This window comes from Archocentrus centrarchus, chromosome 22, assembly GCF_007364275.1.
Source record: "Archocentrus centrarchus isolate MPI-CPG fArcCen1 chromosome 22, fArcCen1, whole genome shotgun sequence".
Classification (NCBI taxonomy): Eukaryota; Metazoa; Chordata; class Actinopteri; order Cichliformes; family Cichlidae; genus Archocentrus; species Archocentrus centrarchus.
The window spans coordinates 28,234,406-28,251,944 of NC_044367.1; the positions used below are offsets into that span (position 1 = coordinate 28,234,406).

At 41.0% G+C, this 17,539-nt stretch overlaps 1 protein-coding gene across 3 annotated transcripts in view; it reads left to right on the top strand.

The window, feature by feature from the left end:
• Positions 1-7,062: 7,062 nt before the first annotated feature.
• The window catches only part of scaf8 (SR-related CTD-associated factor 8), a 71,517-nt gene continuing 61,040 nt past the window's right edge, over positions 7,063-17,539 (top strand). For 2 of the 3 annotated variants that reach the window (XM_030718353.1, XM_030718354.1), the window contains exons 1-2: positions 7,063-7,350; positions 8,234-8,317. In XM_030718353.1, coding sequence (XP_030574213.1) covers positions 7,321-7,350; positions 8,234-8,317 — 114 coding nt within the window. In that variant the 5' untranslated portion in view covers positions 7,063-7,320. Of the gene's footprint in view, positions 7,351-8,233; positions 8,318-12,514; positions 12,609-17,539 lie in introns of those variants that run through there. The other variant, XM_030718355.1, reaches the window with a different exon arrangement.

Below are 17,539 nucleotides of genomic sequence, written 5' to 3' on the forward strand. Positions count from 1 at the left end.
AGATCCACAGAGACAGTGTAACTCTTCCTGACCTTTTCCATCAACTCTCAAAGCAAACATCTGTAGTGCTCTTTCTCAGCAAGAAGCCACACTGACGCTCACCGATCATCACCGCTCTAAAAAGAAAAGTTACTAATGTAATGTAATGTGGCAGTATGCTAAATAACTGTATGTTTTCTATGTTATGCATTAGTACAGTCATGGTAAAAGACTCTAGCACCCTAGAATTGAATTTTGGATGTAATTTATTTTCCAATAAAAAGACAAAACTCACGGGCTTAGCGGTGAAGCCAGCAACCACATACACATGCTGTGCTGCGCTGCGGGCGGCATGGGTTCGTATCCCAGCCCATCGCCAATTTGCCCGCGTGTCTTCCCCTGTATCTTTCCCCCCATTTTCTGTCTCTCTCCACTGTCACAAAAGTCAAATTTGACTGATGGCTTTTCCCCCCAAAGATATGGCAGCAATTTGCTTTTTATTTGCCAACAATCAGTGAGCATAGTGAATATACACTGCTCAGAAAAATTAAAGGAACACTTTGAAAACACATCAGATCTCAGTGGGGAAAGCCATTCGCCTTATCTGTACTGATTATGGGCTGGGTAATGGGTGAGGAATGAAAGGATGCTACATTGTTTGATGGAAATGAAAATTACTCCCTGAAAATCAAAGTGAAAAATGATGCAGCAGCTGAACCATCCAGCCCAAATTTCATTACAGCAACTCTAAATGGTGCTCAGTGGCCCCCGTGTGCTTGTATGCATGCCTGACAAGATCGGGGCTCCTAATGAGACGATGGTGTGGGGGCTGTCAATGGTATTGATTCCTTCATCCTCCAGGACGATTTCATCCTGATACCTGATGGCAGTCAGGGTGCTGTTGTCTAGCCTGTAGAGGTCTGTGTGTCCATCTATGGATATGCCTCCCCAGACCATCACTGACCCACCACCACAGGGCAGTGAGCACAGGGCCCACTAGAGGACATCGGGCTCTTAGACCATCATCATGAAGTCTGATTGTTTGGTCAGAGACATTCACACCAGTGGCTGCTGGAGGTCATTTTGTAGCTCTGCAGTGCTCATCATGTTCCTCCTGCACAAAGGAGCAGATCCCGGTCCTGCTGATGGGTTAAGGACCTTCTCCGGCCCTGTCCAGCTCTCCTAGAGTACCTGCCTGTCTCCTGGAGTCTCCTCGATGCTCTGAGACTGTGCTGGGAGACACAGCAAACCTTCTGGCAATGGCACGTATTGATGTGCCATCCTGGAGGAGTTGGACTACCTGTGCAGCCTCTGTAGGGTCCAGGTATGACCTCATGCTGGTATCATTGACACCAAAGCAGCTGAAACTGATTAACAACCACCTCTGCTACTGAACTGACCAGGTCAATAATATTTTTCAATGTGTCTTGTTGTACGTCTGTTGCAATGTACCAGAATGCTGTGACTTAGCATTCCCTGTTATTCATTTAAAAAAAAAAGAACAAGATGTAAGTTGTCCCAGTGTGTTTGTATGTGTGAGAATTATTACTGCTGAAAAAGCTTTTTTTTTTATTTAGCTTGTGGAGATCTGTACAAGTACGAGAACAATCAGCTGTTCTGGGCTTTCCAAACAAATTCTGATAGGAGAGAGAGCACAACATTTAATTCAATTCAATTTTATTCATATGGCACTAAATCACAATAGACAGTCACGTCAAGGTGCTTTATATTGTAAGGGAACGACCCTACAATAATGGAGACTGTGTCCCATTAGTTTATCCAGCTGTAAGATCCCCTAAGTTAGAAATCCTGTCTCCATACTATTTACAAATTTGAATCATTCTGCATATTATCTCACAGATTCAGTATCTTTATAAGCCTCACTGGTGAGCCCATAAAATGCTACTTAGATTCAAGCAAATGAAAACACAATTTTCAGACAGTGAGTCATGACCTTGAAACTACCACTTGAGGGCGCCCTGGTTGGAAAGTTTTGCATTCTGTACACAATACAATACTGGAGCTGAGTTAACTGAAGGGACCTGGACTCTGTTAATTAACTGACAAAAAAAAAATGCAGTTTAATAAAGCTCATCACTTTTCAGCTTCTCTCGTTAAAGTCGTCTCAAAGAAGAGCTGCTGAGAGTTTCCTGAGTTTAATGCCACTCCTGCTTACTACTGTGTCTGCTAAGTCAGGACCTGATAGCACACTCCTCTTCAGTCCCCATTACAATTATATATATTATATAATAATATTTTTGGAGCAGCAAACTTGATCGGGCTCTAAAAGTCAGAGACTTTCTTTCATAAGACTGAAGCAGCGGATCGTTATAGAAAAAAACCTTTTCAGCTTTGGCGAGGTAAATCCATAACTGCCTCCAAAGTGCCGAACATCTCATCTCCTAGCATATTGGGACCACCAGTGGTGGTCCCAAAGCATTTAGTCTAGCTTTGCACAAAGACAGTAAGCAAAGGGGAAAAAGTAGACATCCACAAATAACTGTTTTAGATTGCATATGATTGCCTTCATTATTATATATAATATTATTATAATATTATTATCACCCTACCTCCTTAGCCTGTATTCTCAAGGATGAAGAAACAGGTTGGGGATGATAGGGTAAGGAAAAGAGAGTAAAGGAAAGATAGAAGGGCAAAAGATAAGATAAGATAAGATAGATAAGATAGTGTTTATTTGTCACATGCACAGTTATACACAGTACAATGCACAGTGAAATGTATTTTGTACCTGCAACCTTATATACACACACATATAAATAAGAAGAATAAAAATTAAAAAAAAAGTAATTCACACTATACACTATACTCTATATACTATACACTATACACACTTTTTAAATTATGATATTTACACTGTGCAATAATGGTCCAGTTAGGGCTCAGAGTTGAGCAGACGGATGGCTTGTGGGTAAAAACTCTTCTTCAACCTTTCAGTCTTAGCCCTCAGGCAGCGGTAACGCCGGCCTGATGGGAGCAGGGAGAAGAGAGAGTGTCCGGGGTGGCTGGGCTGTTTTAGGATCTTCATGGCCCTCAGCCTGCACTGCTTGGTGTAAATGTCCTGCAGGTTGGGGAGGGTGGTTCTGATGGTCCGTTCAGCTGAACGAACCACCCTTTTTAGGGCCATGAAGTCCTGCTTGGTGCAGTTTCCCATCCAGGTGGTGATGCTCCCACGCATGATGCTCTCAATGGTGCAGGTGTAAAAGTTCCTGAGCACCTTGAGTGGGAGCTTGAAGTCTCTCAGCCGCCTGAGGAGGTAGAGACGCTGTCTGGCCTTCTTCACAGTGATGTTTATGTGATGAGTCCAGGACAGGTCCTGTGAGATGGTCACTCCCAGGTATTTGAAGGTGTCCACTCTTTCCACCTCAGCACCACTGATGACAAGTGGATGGTAGTCCCTCTGCTGCTTCCTGCTGAAGTCCACGATCAGTTCCTTTGTTTTGCTGACGTTGAGCAGGAGGTGGTTCTCCTGGCACCAGTTCTCCAGGCGGGAGACCTCTCTGGCGGGAGACAGAGAGAAAAGAGGTGAAAAGAAAGGGATGGAAAAGAGGAAAGAGATAGAGAAGAGAAACTCCCAACATTCCCTGATGAGCAAGCACTAGGCAACAGTTGGGAGGAAAAACTCCCTTTAGATAGGAAGAAACCTCCGAGAGAACCAGGCTCAGGGAGGGGCAGTCATCTGTCAAGACCGGTTTGGGGGTTGAAAGGAAAAGAAAAAGAAGTGAGATAGAAGAAGGGAGGGGAGGAAGAAGAAAGGCATGTAGAGGATGGGTAGAGGAAGGCTGAGAGGATTAAAGATGGAGGAAGACAAGGCTAGTTTTGTCCACGTAGCACTGAAGAAGCAGCAGAGTTATAATGGGAAAACATGATTTTCATGTAGATGTTTTCCAGAAAAACCAGTAGGGCTTTTCCTTTTTCTGGCAGCGTTCTTGCAGATCCTTGTTCTCTAATATAAGTTTTTTCAGTTCACTCATATTTTCTGCATTATTCTTCTCAAGGTTCTTGCACTTTTTCTCAAGTTCTTCTAATTCTTGCTGCTTTCCTGCATGCTTTTGTTTTAGTTTTTTATATTTCTCTTTCTGTGCCTCACGCGTGACTTTATTGCTTTGCTGCAGTTTGCCATACATGTCTTGTAACTCTTGATTTCTCCTCTGCATTTCTTGAAGCTTGCACTGCATGTCTTTATGTGTTTTCTCCTGTTGTTGCAGCTCCTCGTGCATTTCAGTGTTTCTGTGCTGAACATTGTTATAGATATTTTGCAGTTCTGCATTTTCTCTCATCATTTCTTGGATCTTGCAGTGCATCTCTGCACATTCTTTCTCCAAATCTTTGTCTTCCTCCATTTTATTGCACTTGTCAGTGAGTGTGTGATTAAATAGTTTCAATTCTGTCTTTTCTCTCTCAAAGTCTTGGACAATATGCTGCCTCTCTCTCTGCATTTCTTTTAGTTGTTCCTTCACTTTAAGCATTTCTCCATGTTTCTGCAGGGCTTCATCAACCTTCGCTTGCAACCCTTCATTTTTTTTCTCTGTGTCGTGATGTTTACACTGCACCTCTCTGTGCTTCACTTCTGGTTTATAGGGCAATTCGCACTGCACCTCTCTGTGCTTCACTTCTGGTTTATAGGGCAATTCGCACTGCATCTCTCTGTGCTTCACTTCTGGTTTATAGTGCAATTCGCACTGCACCTCTCTGTGCTTCACTTCTGGTTTATAGTGCAATTCGCACTGCACCTCTCTGTGCTTCACTTCTGGTTTATAGGGCAATTCGCACTGCACCTCTCTGTGCTTCACTTCTGGTTTATAGGGCAATTCGCACTGCACCTCTCTGTGCTTCACTTCTGGTTCATTGGGTTTGCACTGTTTAGCTTCCTGTTTTTTCTTTTCTGTATGCAGTTGTTTATTTTTTAGCGGGGCTTCATGAAGCTTCGCTTTAGAGGCTTCATGTTTTGTCTTTTTGTCCTGAAGGTTGCACTGCACCTTTCTGTGTGTTGCTTGCAGTTTCTGGAGCTTGCACTGCACCTCTGTGTATTTAATGTACTGTTTTTTCTTTTCTGTAAGCATTTGTTTATTTTTTAGCAGGGCTTCTTCAAGCTTCGCTTTTGAGACTTCGTGGTTTTTCTTTGTGTCCTGAAGTTTGCACTGCACGTCTTTGTGTATTGCTTGCAGTTTATAGAACTTGCACTGCACCTCTATGTGATTAGCTTCCCCTTTTTTCTTTTCTTTAAGCATTTCTTCATTTTTTAGCAGGGCTGCATCAAGCATTGCCTGCAAGTCATTAATTTTTTTCTTGGTGTTGAAATAATTGGACTGCATCTCTCCGTATAATGCTTCCACTTCAGAGAGCTTGCACTCTACCTGTATGTATTTTATTTCCTGTGTTTTCTTTTCTCTAAACATTTCTTCATTTTGTAGTAGAGCTGCATCAAGCATCGCTTTCAAGGCTTCATATTCTTGTTGCCACTGCACCTCACTGTGCTTCACTTCTGATTCATAGGGTATGCACTGTAACTTCATGTGTTTCTGTTCTTCATTTTTTTGACAGGCTTCATCAAGCATTGCCTGCAAGCCTTCATTTTTTTCCTCGGTGTCGTGAAGTTTGGACTCCACCTCTCTATGTTTAGCTTCCAGTTTATTTAGCTTGCACTGCAACTTTGTGTGTTTAGTTTCCTGTTTTTTCTTTTCTGTAAGCATTTGTTTATTTTTTAGCAGGGCTTCTTCAAGCTTCGCTTTTGAGACTTCGTGGTTTTTCTTTGTGTCCTGAAGTTTGCACTGCACCTCTTTGTGTATTGCTTGCAGTTTATAGAACTTGCACCGCACCTCTATGTGTTTAGTTTCCTGTTCTTTCTTTTCTGTAAGCATTTCTTCATTTTTTAGCAGGGCTGCATCAAGCATTGCTTTCAAGTCTTCATTTTCTTTCTCTATGCCATGAGGTTTGCACTTCACCTTACTGTGTGTCACTTCCACTTCATGGAGGTTGCACTGCACCCCTGTGTGTTTAGTGTCCTGTTCAAGCTTTTCTCTAAGCGTTTCTTCAGTTTTTAGCATGGTGTCGTTAAACATTGCTAGCAACTCTTTATTTCCTCTCTCTGATGTATCGAGCTCGTTGATGATTCTAAGTCTCACATATCGGATATTGTGCAGCAAGTCTGTTATGTGCTGGTGTCCTCCAATACACATTGTCTCCCTAAAATCGTTTTCTATCTTTCTGTTTTTCTCCTGCTGAGGCATCGTCTTCTATTCGTTAGAATCCTTTGAATGCTGAAAATGTTCCCCTGAAGTTTGTCTTCTGGACTTATAGAATAGAATAGAATAGAATGCCTTTATTGTCATTATACAGGATGTACAATGAATGAAAGATCAAAGGCTTAACATGAAAGCGAGGATTCTAAGATTCTTATGATGTAACAAAGTAACATTTTCAAATAAGGTAAACATTCCATATGCAAATTAGATTGTCACATGACATTTGTTCTTTTGAGCTTTAAGTCCGACGTCATTTCCGGGTTCAAATGCCCCTAAATATACAGCAATAGCATAACCAGTGACTGTTCACTATGGAAGAAGTTTGTACCATACCTTATCAACTGCAGCCATTTCCGCTTCTCTTTCACATCGGTAAAATCACAGGTGAGTGTGTTTTTTTTCGAGTCGGAAACAACCAGGGACACATCATTGCGGCATATTGATCACGTGACAGTTTGGACCTGGAAATGGAATTCTACGTTGTCACTTAACAACCGGATTGTAAATAAATTGCATGGTTTGACTGTTTCTTTCTCCTTGGCTTTCACCAGATTTTATCCATCTCTTTATATTTTACTACTGTTTGCTGACTTTGACCTGTTTCTAAGACATTGTTTTGGTGTATAACATGGTGCAAGACAGCAGAAGGTGTTGATTAAAATAAGCAGAAATATGTATTCACGAGAAAGTCACAGAAAAGTACAGACAGAGCAACTGATGTCTTTATAGCATGACGTTAGTATCTGGAACAGCATCACCAAATCACATGCTAGAGCATCCAATATCCCAGAGGTTTACCTGACTTAATATTTTACTCTGAATAAAGTGTTCCATTCATTTTTGAGCAGTGTAATATTGTGAGAGCCTTGTGGTGTGTACATTATCCACAGAAAGTGCGCTCGATACGGCCTGTTGACGCTAGGAGTCGCCGGTTTCTCTTCAGATTCCCCATCGAGGTTATGCGCCATATTGGCAGTCTCCTCCATCTCAGCAAACGTCGGGCATGCACCCCTCTAACCGGTTATCGAGGAGACGTCTGTAAATATTTACTGTGGTCTGCCAGCAGAAATACAACACTATGGAGGCCGTCAAAGCCTTTAACAATGAGGTTTGTTAGAGACTCTTGTAAAAAGATCTGAGTAAATTGAGGATATATTGTCCAATTCATATTCGCGGTAGCTAGTCGGCTAACATTAGCATCCAGTAGAGGGGAGAATAGCATTTGACAAGGCCGCTGTTTGTGCATAGCACTGCAGCGGGAACGTGAAGTCATTGAGTGTGTAGTTCATGCACACTGTCCACACGACATATGAGAGGAGAGGGCGTTTGGTAGCACCGGGTTAAATTCTGTGAGCAAACGTTGCCCTGCTAGTAAGGCTAGCTAGCTCCAAATTAGCAAAACCGCTTGAGCTGCGTGATAGCTGTGAGCTAACGGTCTGATATGAACGTGTACAAAATAGCCCTCATTCAGTTTGGGGGAGAAAAAAAAAAGTATTGCCACTCAGTTCTCCCCAGATTAGAGCTGGCTTCCTGGTGTATAGACTATAAGTAATGAAATGTCCGTTCATATCCACACTGTTAGGATTAGCATTAGCTTTCTGAAGCCTCCGAGAAGAGCACAGCCGTCATTTGTCTACATAACACGAACTCTGTGCTTTAGCATGATGACCACTGTGAATAACAGCCATATTTAATGCTGTTAAGAATTAGATTTTACTGTCCACCGCATTTCAACTGCGACAGGTTGTTTTAATGGTGGTAAAAGCCCTGAGTCACAGGCAAGCCCACGGCTCCGCTTTATTGTGAATCTGATGTCTCCGAGCACCAACATATCCGAAATTAAGACTCTGCAGATTCCTGATCAGAGCTTGTAATAAAGAGAGGAGAATGATTGCTTAGAAAGTTGTTGGGTGACTTTTAACGTTTTTTATGTAATCGTGATTTAATTGTTTTATTAAATAAGCTGTTTTCTGGCTTCTTTCATATTTCAGCTGTACTCCTTGAATGAGTACAAGCCGCCCATCTCCAAGGCCAAGATGACTCAGATTACCAAGTCCGGAATAAAGGCTATAAAAGTAAGTATTCAGTGTTAAGGGCTGAGGCAGGTAATGTAATAAAGACTTGACTATTACAGTGAACTGGATACATATAAATATATTCGTGGTCTAGCAACCAAAATTATTCAAGTTTTGAGGTTTAAATCTATGTTGCATTACTCTCGAAGTAGAGTAGGCCCCAAAATGTTTTTTAATCCGTCACAATTCAGGTCTCAGCCGACTAAAGGCTGTTATCAGGGGAATATGTCAGAAGATGGTAATCAAATGGTGGAACAGTTTATTTATTTATATTTATATAGTTATTTTCAACATATTTTCAGTTTCAGGATGCATTCTGCTGTGCTCCATGATTTAAAAACAATATTTGGGGGCGCCCGGGTGGCTTAGTGGTGAAGCCGGTGACCACATACATATGCCGTGGTGTGGGCGGCGCGGGCTCGAGTCCCGGCCTGTCGCCAGCTTGCTCGCGTGTCTTCCCCTGTATCTTTCCCCCATTTCCTGTCTCTCTCCACTGCCGATAAAAGCCGCTGTGGCCAAAAATGCAAAAAAAACCAAAACAAACATTTAAAAATTAAAAACAATATGTGGTTACTGGAATTTTAAAAGAATAAAATTTAAAATAGAAATGTTGACTGTTACTAAAATGACAGTGGAAGTGGCTGTATGCCCTTTCACCTTTAATAAGCTGCTGTTTGTCAGTGTAGTGGGTAACCCTAACACACATCCCTGGGAGAGTTGTGTCAGCAAGGACATATGGAATATAAATCTGCCAAATTACCCTGTAAGGGTAAGGGAGCAGTCAAAAGAAGCTGTTTTGTGTGTGTCTTCTGCTATTTACTGGATCCACCACAAGAAGTGGAGGGTTACATAAACGCAGCTGTGTTTTTGACACTGTATTTACTTCTTTGGATACTTTGCAGCAAGTAGAAATATTTTTAAATCCAAATCATGTACTCTTCTATAAGACTGTGCAGTGTTTGAATAAGCTTTTAATAATATCACAGGTTAATAAATGCCCAAGAAAACTGTATTACCTAATTAAAAATAAACCATTTGTTGCCCTTCAGGTACATCTTAATATTTCTCATCAGCCTCGAGGCTCTAGGTTACACATTTACAAGCAACGAGAAAGCATTGTTTGCTTAGTGGATGTAATTTTAGATGAGAAGAAAGAGCAAGCCAAAACATGTTATGATGATACATTTAATCCTGAATGTTTTTGGTAATTCTGAGGCCACGTGGGACACTTCTACCATGCTGTACCATGAGCAGTGCCTATCACATGGCTACTAGGCCAGTGATTTTTTTTTTTTTTTTTTTTAATGCAGTAGAAATTAGTTTATTGATTGATGTGTTGGAGATATGAGGCAGAGGGCTGCAGTGGGACTTTCATGACTGCATCCCGGTTTGACAGGGAGTATCAGCAAAGTCAGACACTAATAAATAGGTTTTAGCAAGTTATTTAGTTGCTTTATAGTTTGCTATAATTAGACAAAATAATTTTTTTAATCACAGTAAAGTACCAGTTAATATTTTGAGTATATAGAAAGTAACTGGGCACGGTTTGTCACAACCAGGGCACATCGAGTTTTTTCCCATGTTCTCGGTTTCAGTTAATGTTAGAACTTGCATGTCTACATATTAACAGTGGTTGTTGCTGCTTAAAGTTAATTTATAAGCTAGGCTGTTGGTAAATCAAATTCCTCCAAAACATTTTCTAGTTTGAAGAGAGATTTTTTTCACCAAGTCTATAAATCTCTTAGATTTCGTTATAGCAATAGAATAAAAATGAAAATTCAACGGTGTTACTGATAGCTTTGACAGTAACTTCATCCAGCGAGCAGTGAGCCAGTGTGCACAGACTCTGAAACTCAGGCAGCAAAATGAAATCCAGCGTCAGTGCTTTGATCAAATATGTTTGCTTTGTAACTCATCTCAGTTATTCTAATGTGATCTTTTTATTGCTGTTTTGAAATCATTGTTGAGACTCTCAAGTTTGAGATGACAGATTTCCATTATGAATTGATCCAGTTGTATCTATCGTCAGATGTTACTGTGTATAATGTGTTCTGCTGTTTAACATTTAGCTAGTATTGTAGCACAATAGCAGCCAACAGCAATGCTGTTGAACTCAAATCTCAGTACACACTGGCTGTAGTTCTTCTTGTAATACAGGAGAAACTGCTGTATGCCTTAAGCAAACAAATTACAATTCTAAATAAAACAGATGCAAAACATCATGCTAAAACATATTCTGTGTCAGAGACCGATTAAGTCAGATTCAGACTTCCCACTGTGACGTCACTCGCTGGTTTTGAAGTCGCATACGAGTTACGTCATGAGACTACTGCCCGGGCTGCTATATCGACTCCACCCACATCGTGGTGGTCCTCAATTGCAACAGAAACACAACACGACCGTGCCGAGTTTGGTTGACTGTGTCAACCCGCACCAAGTTGTTCCGTATGGAAACGTGGCTAAAAATGAGTGTTTTTCACCATCTTGGATTTTCAAACCAGCTATGACGAGCCAGGGGAGGATCTGACTGTGAAGCCACGTGCTCACTGGCTAACAACAACTTGTCAATCACAAGTTGAGTATACCATGGATAATCCTTTCTCTTACAATGACCAGATTTTACAGAACGAACAAGTATGTTTAAGTTCAGTATCATCCGAAATGAGCAACTGAGACATAAACCCATCAGGAGAGTGTTTGCAGAGGTCAGTACAGTGGGCAGTTTTCCCATAGACTTCTATAGGATCAGAGGTCTTTTTGCAGCCACAATGGGGGCGACCATGATGGATTTTTTTTCCCCCATAATGGTTACCAGCAGTGTCTAATATGGAAAAAAAAAATTTAGGCTTTCATGTTGGCTACATTTTTCAGTGCTGGAAACTAACTGTGGTCAAGAATGGAAATAGGTGTTATATACATCAGTGTGTGTCACAGCTGATGAAAACCACTGCTCCATCTGGGACGCCTCATGGCGTCCTCACAGAGAGACTAGAAATGAAAGACTAGTGTTAGAAGATTATTCTAGGACAGCTCCCTCATTTCTGTCCAGTTAGAAGTAGGATAAAACAATCTCTTAATAGTTTAATAAAGGTTATGGTGGTTATTAATCTAGCTAAATTAAAGGATACATTTTGGCGAATTTGTCTGTCCTGTTGTGGCATTTCTGTGCACTTAGTATGAGCTTGAATACTTTGTGTGGGAAATTGAGTGTAACGTTGCCATGGAAATAGTGAGTTACACTGTGGGATGCGACCAAATTAGATATTTAAGTATATCATACTGCTGATGAATGTATGGACAACTTTGCTTTGATGTGGGGGGGGTCTGAAAAATTTCCCACATAATACACCGTGATACAAACAAACACCAACAAAAGCCTCGCTCTGCTCCTTCAACAGTAACTGTGATATCTTAGTAGCTGTGCCTGTTGTCAGATAACGTGTCATGATGAGTGGACCTTAATGTGATAACATGTAGGCAGGACACAACATCGTGTCTCTTAAGGATCCCTCCAGAAAATGAGATGCTGCAGCTTGAGCAGCTATTAATTCATTTCAGTTTGATTTATATAGCACCAAATCACAACAAATAGTCGCCTCAAGGCACTTTATATTCTAAGGTAAAGACCCTGCAATAATAATCCTTTGAATAAAATCAACACAAACACGTTATTTTTATAGTGCTCAGTCCAAAAATCTGTTCAAACCCAACTGCAGTGCAAACTGTCATTTGGTAACAGGCTGCCACTCTTTACTTAATTTTATGTGCACATAAATTTTAAGAGCTGAAGGTCAGTTTAACCCTTTAAAGTGTGGAAAAGTGGGATTTGTCTGTTTTCCCAGCACGGGTCTTTCTTGGCTGGTGTCCTGCACAGAGTGTCTGTTAAAAAGTCTTGTGAAGAAAAACATGATCAACGATCACCGGACAGTTCTGTGAACTTCGTTGCTTAAAGCTGACCTTATTATGAGGTGCTTAAGCAACAAAAGAGTTTTCTTCTTAAAAAATGATTTTGTAGTAGTGCATGCAAATTATTCAAATTTGGGGCCTGACAGTTTGAGTTCAGGACACCAGCCTTCAACATAAGTCCTCCAATGATGTATTTCTTTGTCCTGTTTGCACTCTAAAGGAACTGTTGTTCTCTTGGTGTTTCTATGCCTTTTGTTACCTGTGAATAACACCTGTTTCCCCTTCCCTCAGCAGCTCTCCCAGCTCCCCCAAAGCACTGAAAGTGAAGCAGGAGGATGGGGTGGCGAGAGTTACAAAGAGATAAGAGAATCCCTAACCAGCTTAGGTAGGAGTATGGGTTGTTTCACAAGGAAGATGGAAGAAGACTAAAATAATTTAAACTGAATTTATTCCCACACACCCAGAGATGCACAGCTGTTGCTGTTCTGGCTGTCTTGCGTTGGTCGATGTTGGCTTTGAACTCTTTAATTGTTTTGGAAGTTGGAGGTGGAGTCTTGTTCATTTTCTTGAGGAGTTATTTGATGATGATATTTGTGTTGGGTGTAGTTAAAGTCCATTTTCTGTGTTGCTTAATTTTATATAAATAATGAAACTATTGGGGTGGCTGTGGCTCACGGGGTAGAGCAGGTCATCTACTAATCGGAAGGTTGGTGGTTCGATCCCTGGCTGCTCCAGTCTGCATGCCAAAGTATCCTTAATCAGTGTGATTGTGTGTGTGAATGTTAGACAGAAAGTGCTCTTATGAATGGGTGAAGGAGACATGCTGTATAAAGTGCTTTGAGTGCTCATGTAAAGTAAAAAAATCTTTATATAAGAATCAGTTTGTTTACCATTCATGCTGGATGTCGGTGGAGGTAGACAGAAATGTGTTAGCTTTGGCTTTAAATGCAGGAGTTGTGAGGAGACGATCAGACAAGTTGCCATTAGTAGTTTATTAACTGTTCACCTTTAGGTTGGTGGACAGTTAAACTGTACTGGTGCCTTAATATTAAATACACATTTCCAGTGTTTTTCTTTACAGCACAATGGGCACTGAAGACTCGATTTTTGGATGTGATAAATATAGTGGTCTAAGAATTTTATTTCTTGTAACAGTTTGAATTGTTGGGCAAAATTTGTAATTCAAGAGAGCGTTATTGTTATAATAACATTAGTATGGCATTTATTTTATCTGACCCTGAGGGTTGTTTGTTTCACAGTTCAAAACCTGTGCCTTGGTAAAGCAGTAGTAATTATGTCTTCTGTACATGCAGTAAATTTCTTTTTCATGATACCATCTGTAAAAGTCATTGAGGCTTTTAGTTTAAGCTGCTTATTTCAGGTGCTGATTTTAATGAGAAATTAGGGCTGTCACTTCTTATTGAAACAAGTTCAGATGAAGAAAAACTTGCACACATTTAATTTGAAATAGTTTCGACGTGGCCTGTAGAGCTTAAGTTAGATTTGATGGTGGTGTTCCTGACACACAAGACAGGCTAGCACATGGTTTAGATTTTTATCAGTGTAATATTGTAAAATTGACAAATAATAAACATGATCAACAATTATGACACAACAAAACATCTGACATCTCAGAGGGTTTGTTGTCATGATTCAACACATTTTTCTGAGAGGCTGCTGGTTCCACAGGCAGCGGTCTTTGTGCTGGCTCTCATTTTTAAAGTGCTCATAAAACTTCTTCAAAGCCAAATCAGAAATTATTGGCTTTTTATTGACTGCCAGGATTACTTTCCATCCATCCAGTCATATTCTTCCACTCTGCCATTATTTAGTGAAGATATCTATAGCCCCCACTAGTTCTTGATTTTGAGTGGCTGTGTGACATTAACGAGCACAGTTATGTTGGGGGGGGGCTGTCTTAACCATGCACACCATAAGCAGAGCAGGAAAAAAGTTTTGCATAAAGGACTTCTCTATAAAACAGAAACTTTCAGCACATCCTGTGGGCACAGCTCCTAATTCCCTAATTGGGGAAAGACTTTTAACAAGAGACAGTCCTGTACTTAAAAAAAAAAGTGTCCCCTAAGGCGTGACAGACAGCTGCACTCTAAAATTTTCTCTTTAGCCAGTCTGACAGACTCAGACATGCTCAGATTTTTTTTTACAGCCTAGCGTGAAAAAATGATGATTGGGGTGCAGTTTATTATGTAAAACTGTTAACACCTGTAAGGTGCACAGCTACCAGAAAGCTGTTATAATCTAGGGATTTCTGAGTTTTGCCACATTCTGCATCCTTTATATGACCAGCAGCAAGTGATGGAGAAACTCATGGTTTTGAACCAGCGAGGTTCCACTTGCACAGCATTTTGTGTACACTTGTACACACTTGTACTTGTTAGACTACATTTTGCCTGTGTTGACCCACTTGGCATTGACCACCAGCAGCTGTAGATTTCTCACTCTTTGTGTTGTGGTTTGCGCCTTTGGTATGTTGTGTTGTGCACCTCTGTCTTTACTCCCACCAGTAAAAGGAAAGCTTAAAACACAAATATCTCTGAAACACTCCTCTTGGAGCCATGCCAAGAATGATGCTGCACAGATCCCTGTCTGTCTGCACAAAATCCTTTAAAGACCTAAAATTACTTTGGCAAGATTATTGTGAAATGTATTTGTCTCAGTTGATTAATCTGCACACAGCGAGGCAGCAATACAGCAGATCTGAAGAACTATAACAGCAGCCTTCATAATGGGCTCAACTATAAATTAGCAGAGATTTACAAGTACCAACAAAGGCTGATAAGGGGCATCGCTTAGATTTATTGCACTCCTGAACTGTTGGGTTAACCTGCACACCTCTGTGCAGGTGTGAGCAGTTATAGGATAGTTGAATTATTAACATGGTATCTGAATTCATACAAGCTGTAAGATTAATTCTTGGCAAACTGAGACACAACTCTTATTAACACTGCTTTGAAAATGTGGATTTGTGTTTAAAACTGTATTATCACCAATAATTGGCGACTCTTTTGTTGCTGTTGTTCTTATTAATGACTCATTATGACCAATTTAAGTTTACAGGGTAAACTAGGATGGATGTTTTAAACTTTGGGGTTAACTCACCGTCTCTGTTGCTACTTTTCCGAGGTGCCGGTGCTCGTGCCAGTGCTGGTGTCTGTTTCAGTGAACCGCCGAAACACTTAAGAACAAGCCCGCGTTTCTGTGAACTGCTCCTTTACGTATGAGTGTGGGCGGGTCCTCATCTGGACACGGAAGCCGAAGGTCATGAACGTGGGAGAACACGCTCCCCTTTCTCGTGCTGCGAACACGTTTTACGGTCCAAACCAAACTACTGCAGCATCTGTGTGCAGCACAGAGGGAAACACAGACAGCGATTAGAGCAAGACGACAAGTACACACTTTGTGTCCTTTTATCTGTGATGTGAACTGATACAAAGCAGCAAGTTCAGCCTTAGAGCCCAACCTAATTCGCTTCACTTTTCTCCTGTAATACACACCACGCAGTGAAATAGCAGTAAGAAAACTTGATGTTGAAATGGCAGAGTCACGCCCTTCTGCCGTTTTCATCACTCGTTCTTGGTTTGAGACCAGCTAGCTTGCGGGGCCTGAGTTGAACCCGTTTTACGGCCGAGCACTGAGTGCATTCGCGGTGAATAAACTGCTGAACGGTTCAGGTACTGGCACCAGCACCGGAACCCCGTCGGTGGAAAAGCGGCCAGTTAGGAGTTTTTGCATTGCTGATGTACCAAACAAGGAATCGAATTAACATCCACTTGGTTTGATGCCGTTAGCTGCTACGGGCACACACACTGACTTGGATTTTCGTGGGCTTTTTAGCCTTTATTACGACATCACAGTTTGAGAATGGACAGGGAAGCTGGGAGAGAGAGCGGGGGATTCGAACCCTTAAGCCATACAGCAAATGGGTTGCCTGCTCAAGCCAGTGAGCTTTACCCAACTTAGATACCTTTATGAGAGCTAATCTAGCATCAGTTATAGAAGCGACTTTCAGCTGCTCCCTTATTCACAAGGAGTCACCACAACAGGTAGTTCTGCACGTTTGATGTGTCAGATTTTTACACCGGATGCCCTTCCTGACGCAACCCCAGAGGGATTTATGTCTCATATCAGGATCCAACCGGGGATCTCTTGCTTGTTAGGTGAATGTGTAATGGAAACACTAATCTAGGATCAGTTATGGCTTTTAAAAAAGAACTGTTACACAGTAAATGAGCGGAGAGAACGTCTTTTATCATAAATGCAGCAAAGCATGCCTTTCTAACTCCCTACAGGGAATTTTATTCCTTTCAGTGTCATCCCAAGTTAAAGATTAAATTATCTTTAAATTTCCAAAGTTCAGAGTCTTTGAGCTTCCCTGAAGACAAAGCAATGATTCTTAGATATATAGTTTTTATTTTTAAATTAATATTATCTTGTTTCTTTATTTAAAGTGAGTCTGTGAGTGGTAAATATGAGATTAAATTAGTCTTTATAAAAACTAGTAGAATGTGGCTTGCATTGTGGACTGGATTAGTTTGTTGGTTTTTCCAACAACAGTGACAGTACCAACAAGAGTATTATGGCAGCTGTCTGCAGGTATGGGGCATCTCTTCCTTTTGATATCTGCCATTTGATGCCCAAAGAGTAAAACTCAAAGATTAACATGTAGAGAGATTATTCTGCATCTTGTTTGGTGCTCCAAGAAGCAAAGCAAAAAGGTTCACTATCCTCTTCTTGTGCTTCAAGTTTAGATTGAAGCTGTGCAGACAAAACTAACATAAAAGGTAAGGCAGATAGGCAGCTGGGAATTTCTTATTAGGACAAAGGTGAATAGCACAAACTGCACATATTCCTGTATTTATTCAGTAAATTTCACTCCTGGATATTTGTTCATTAGGAGCTCAGGTGACCTGTACCCACCCAGGCTAAACTTACTTTCACTCATTAAACCTCATTATTTCATCCCTTGAACGTAAACATTGCTGATTCAGTCTGTCAGTGTGGAGATATTCAGGCTCAGCTCAGTTTTACATGAATTAGTTTAGCCATACCCACAGCAGCACAGCGCTGTGGTATTTATGTGCTTGTGGTAGTTAGCATTGTCCACATAGACTAGTGAAGTGTAACCACTCTGCTGGACATTTACCTCTCCCTGTCACTAAGAGCGGGATGTGTTTGTGCTGCAGCATGAGAGGAAGCTCTGCTCTGCTTCTTGCACAGGAGCTCAGGTATAAAAGAGCTTTATTTAAGAGCTTTATTTGTCTCTATTTGTATAGAGAGAATAACAAAAATGCGTCT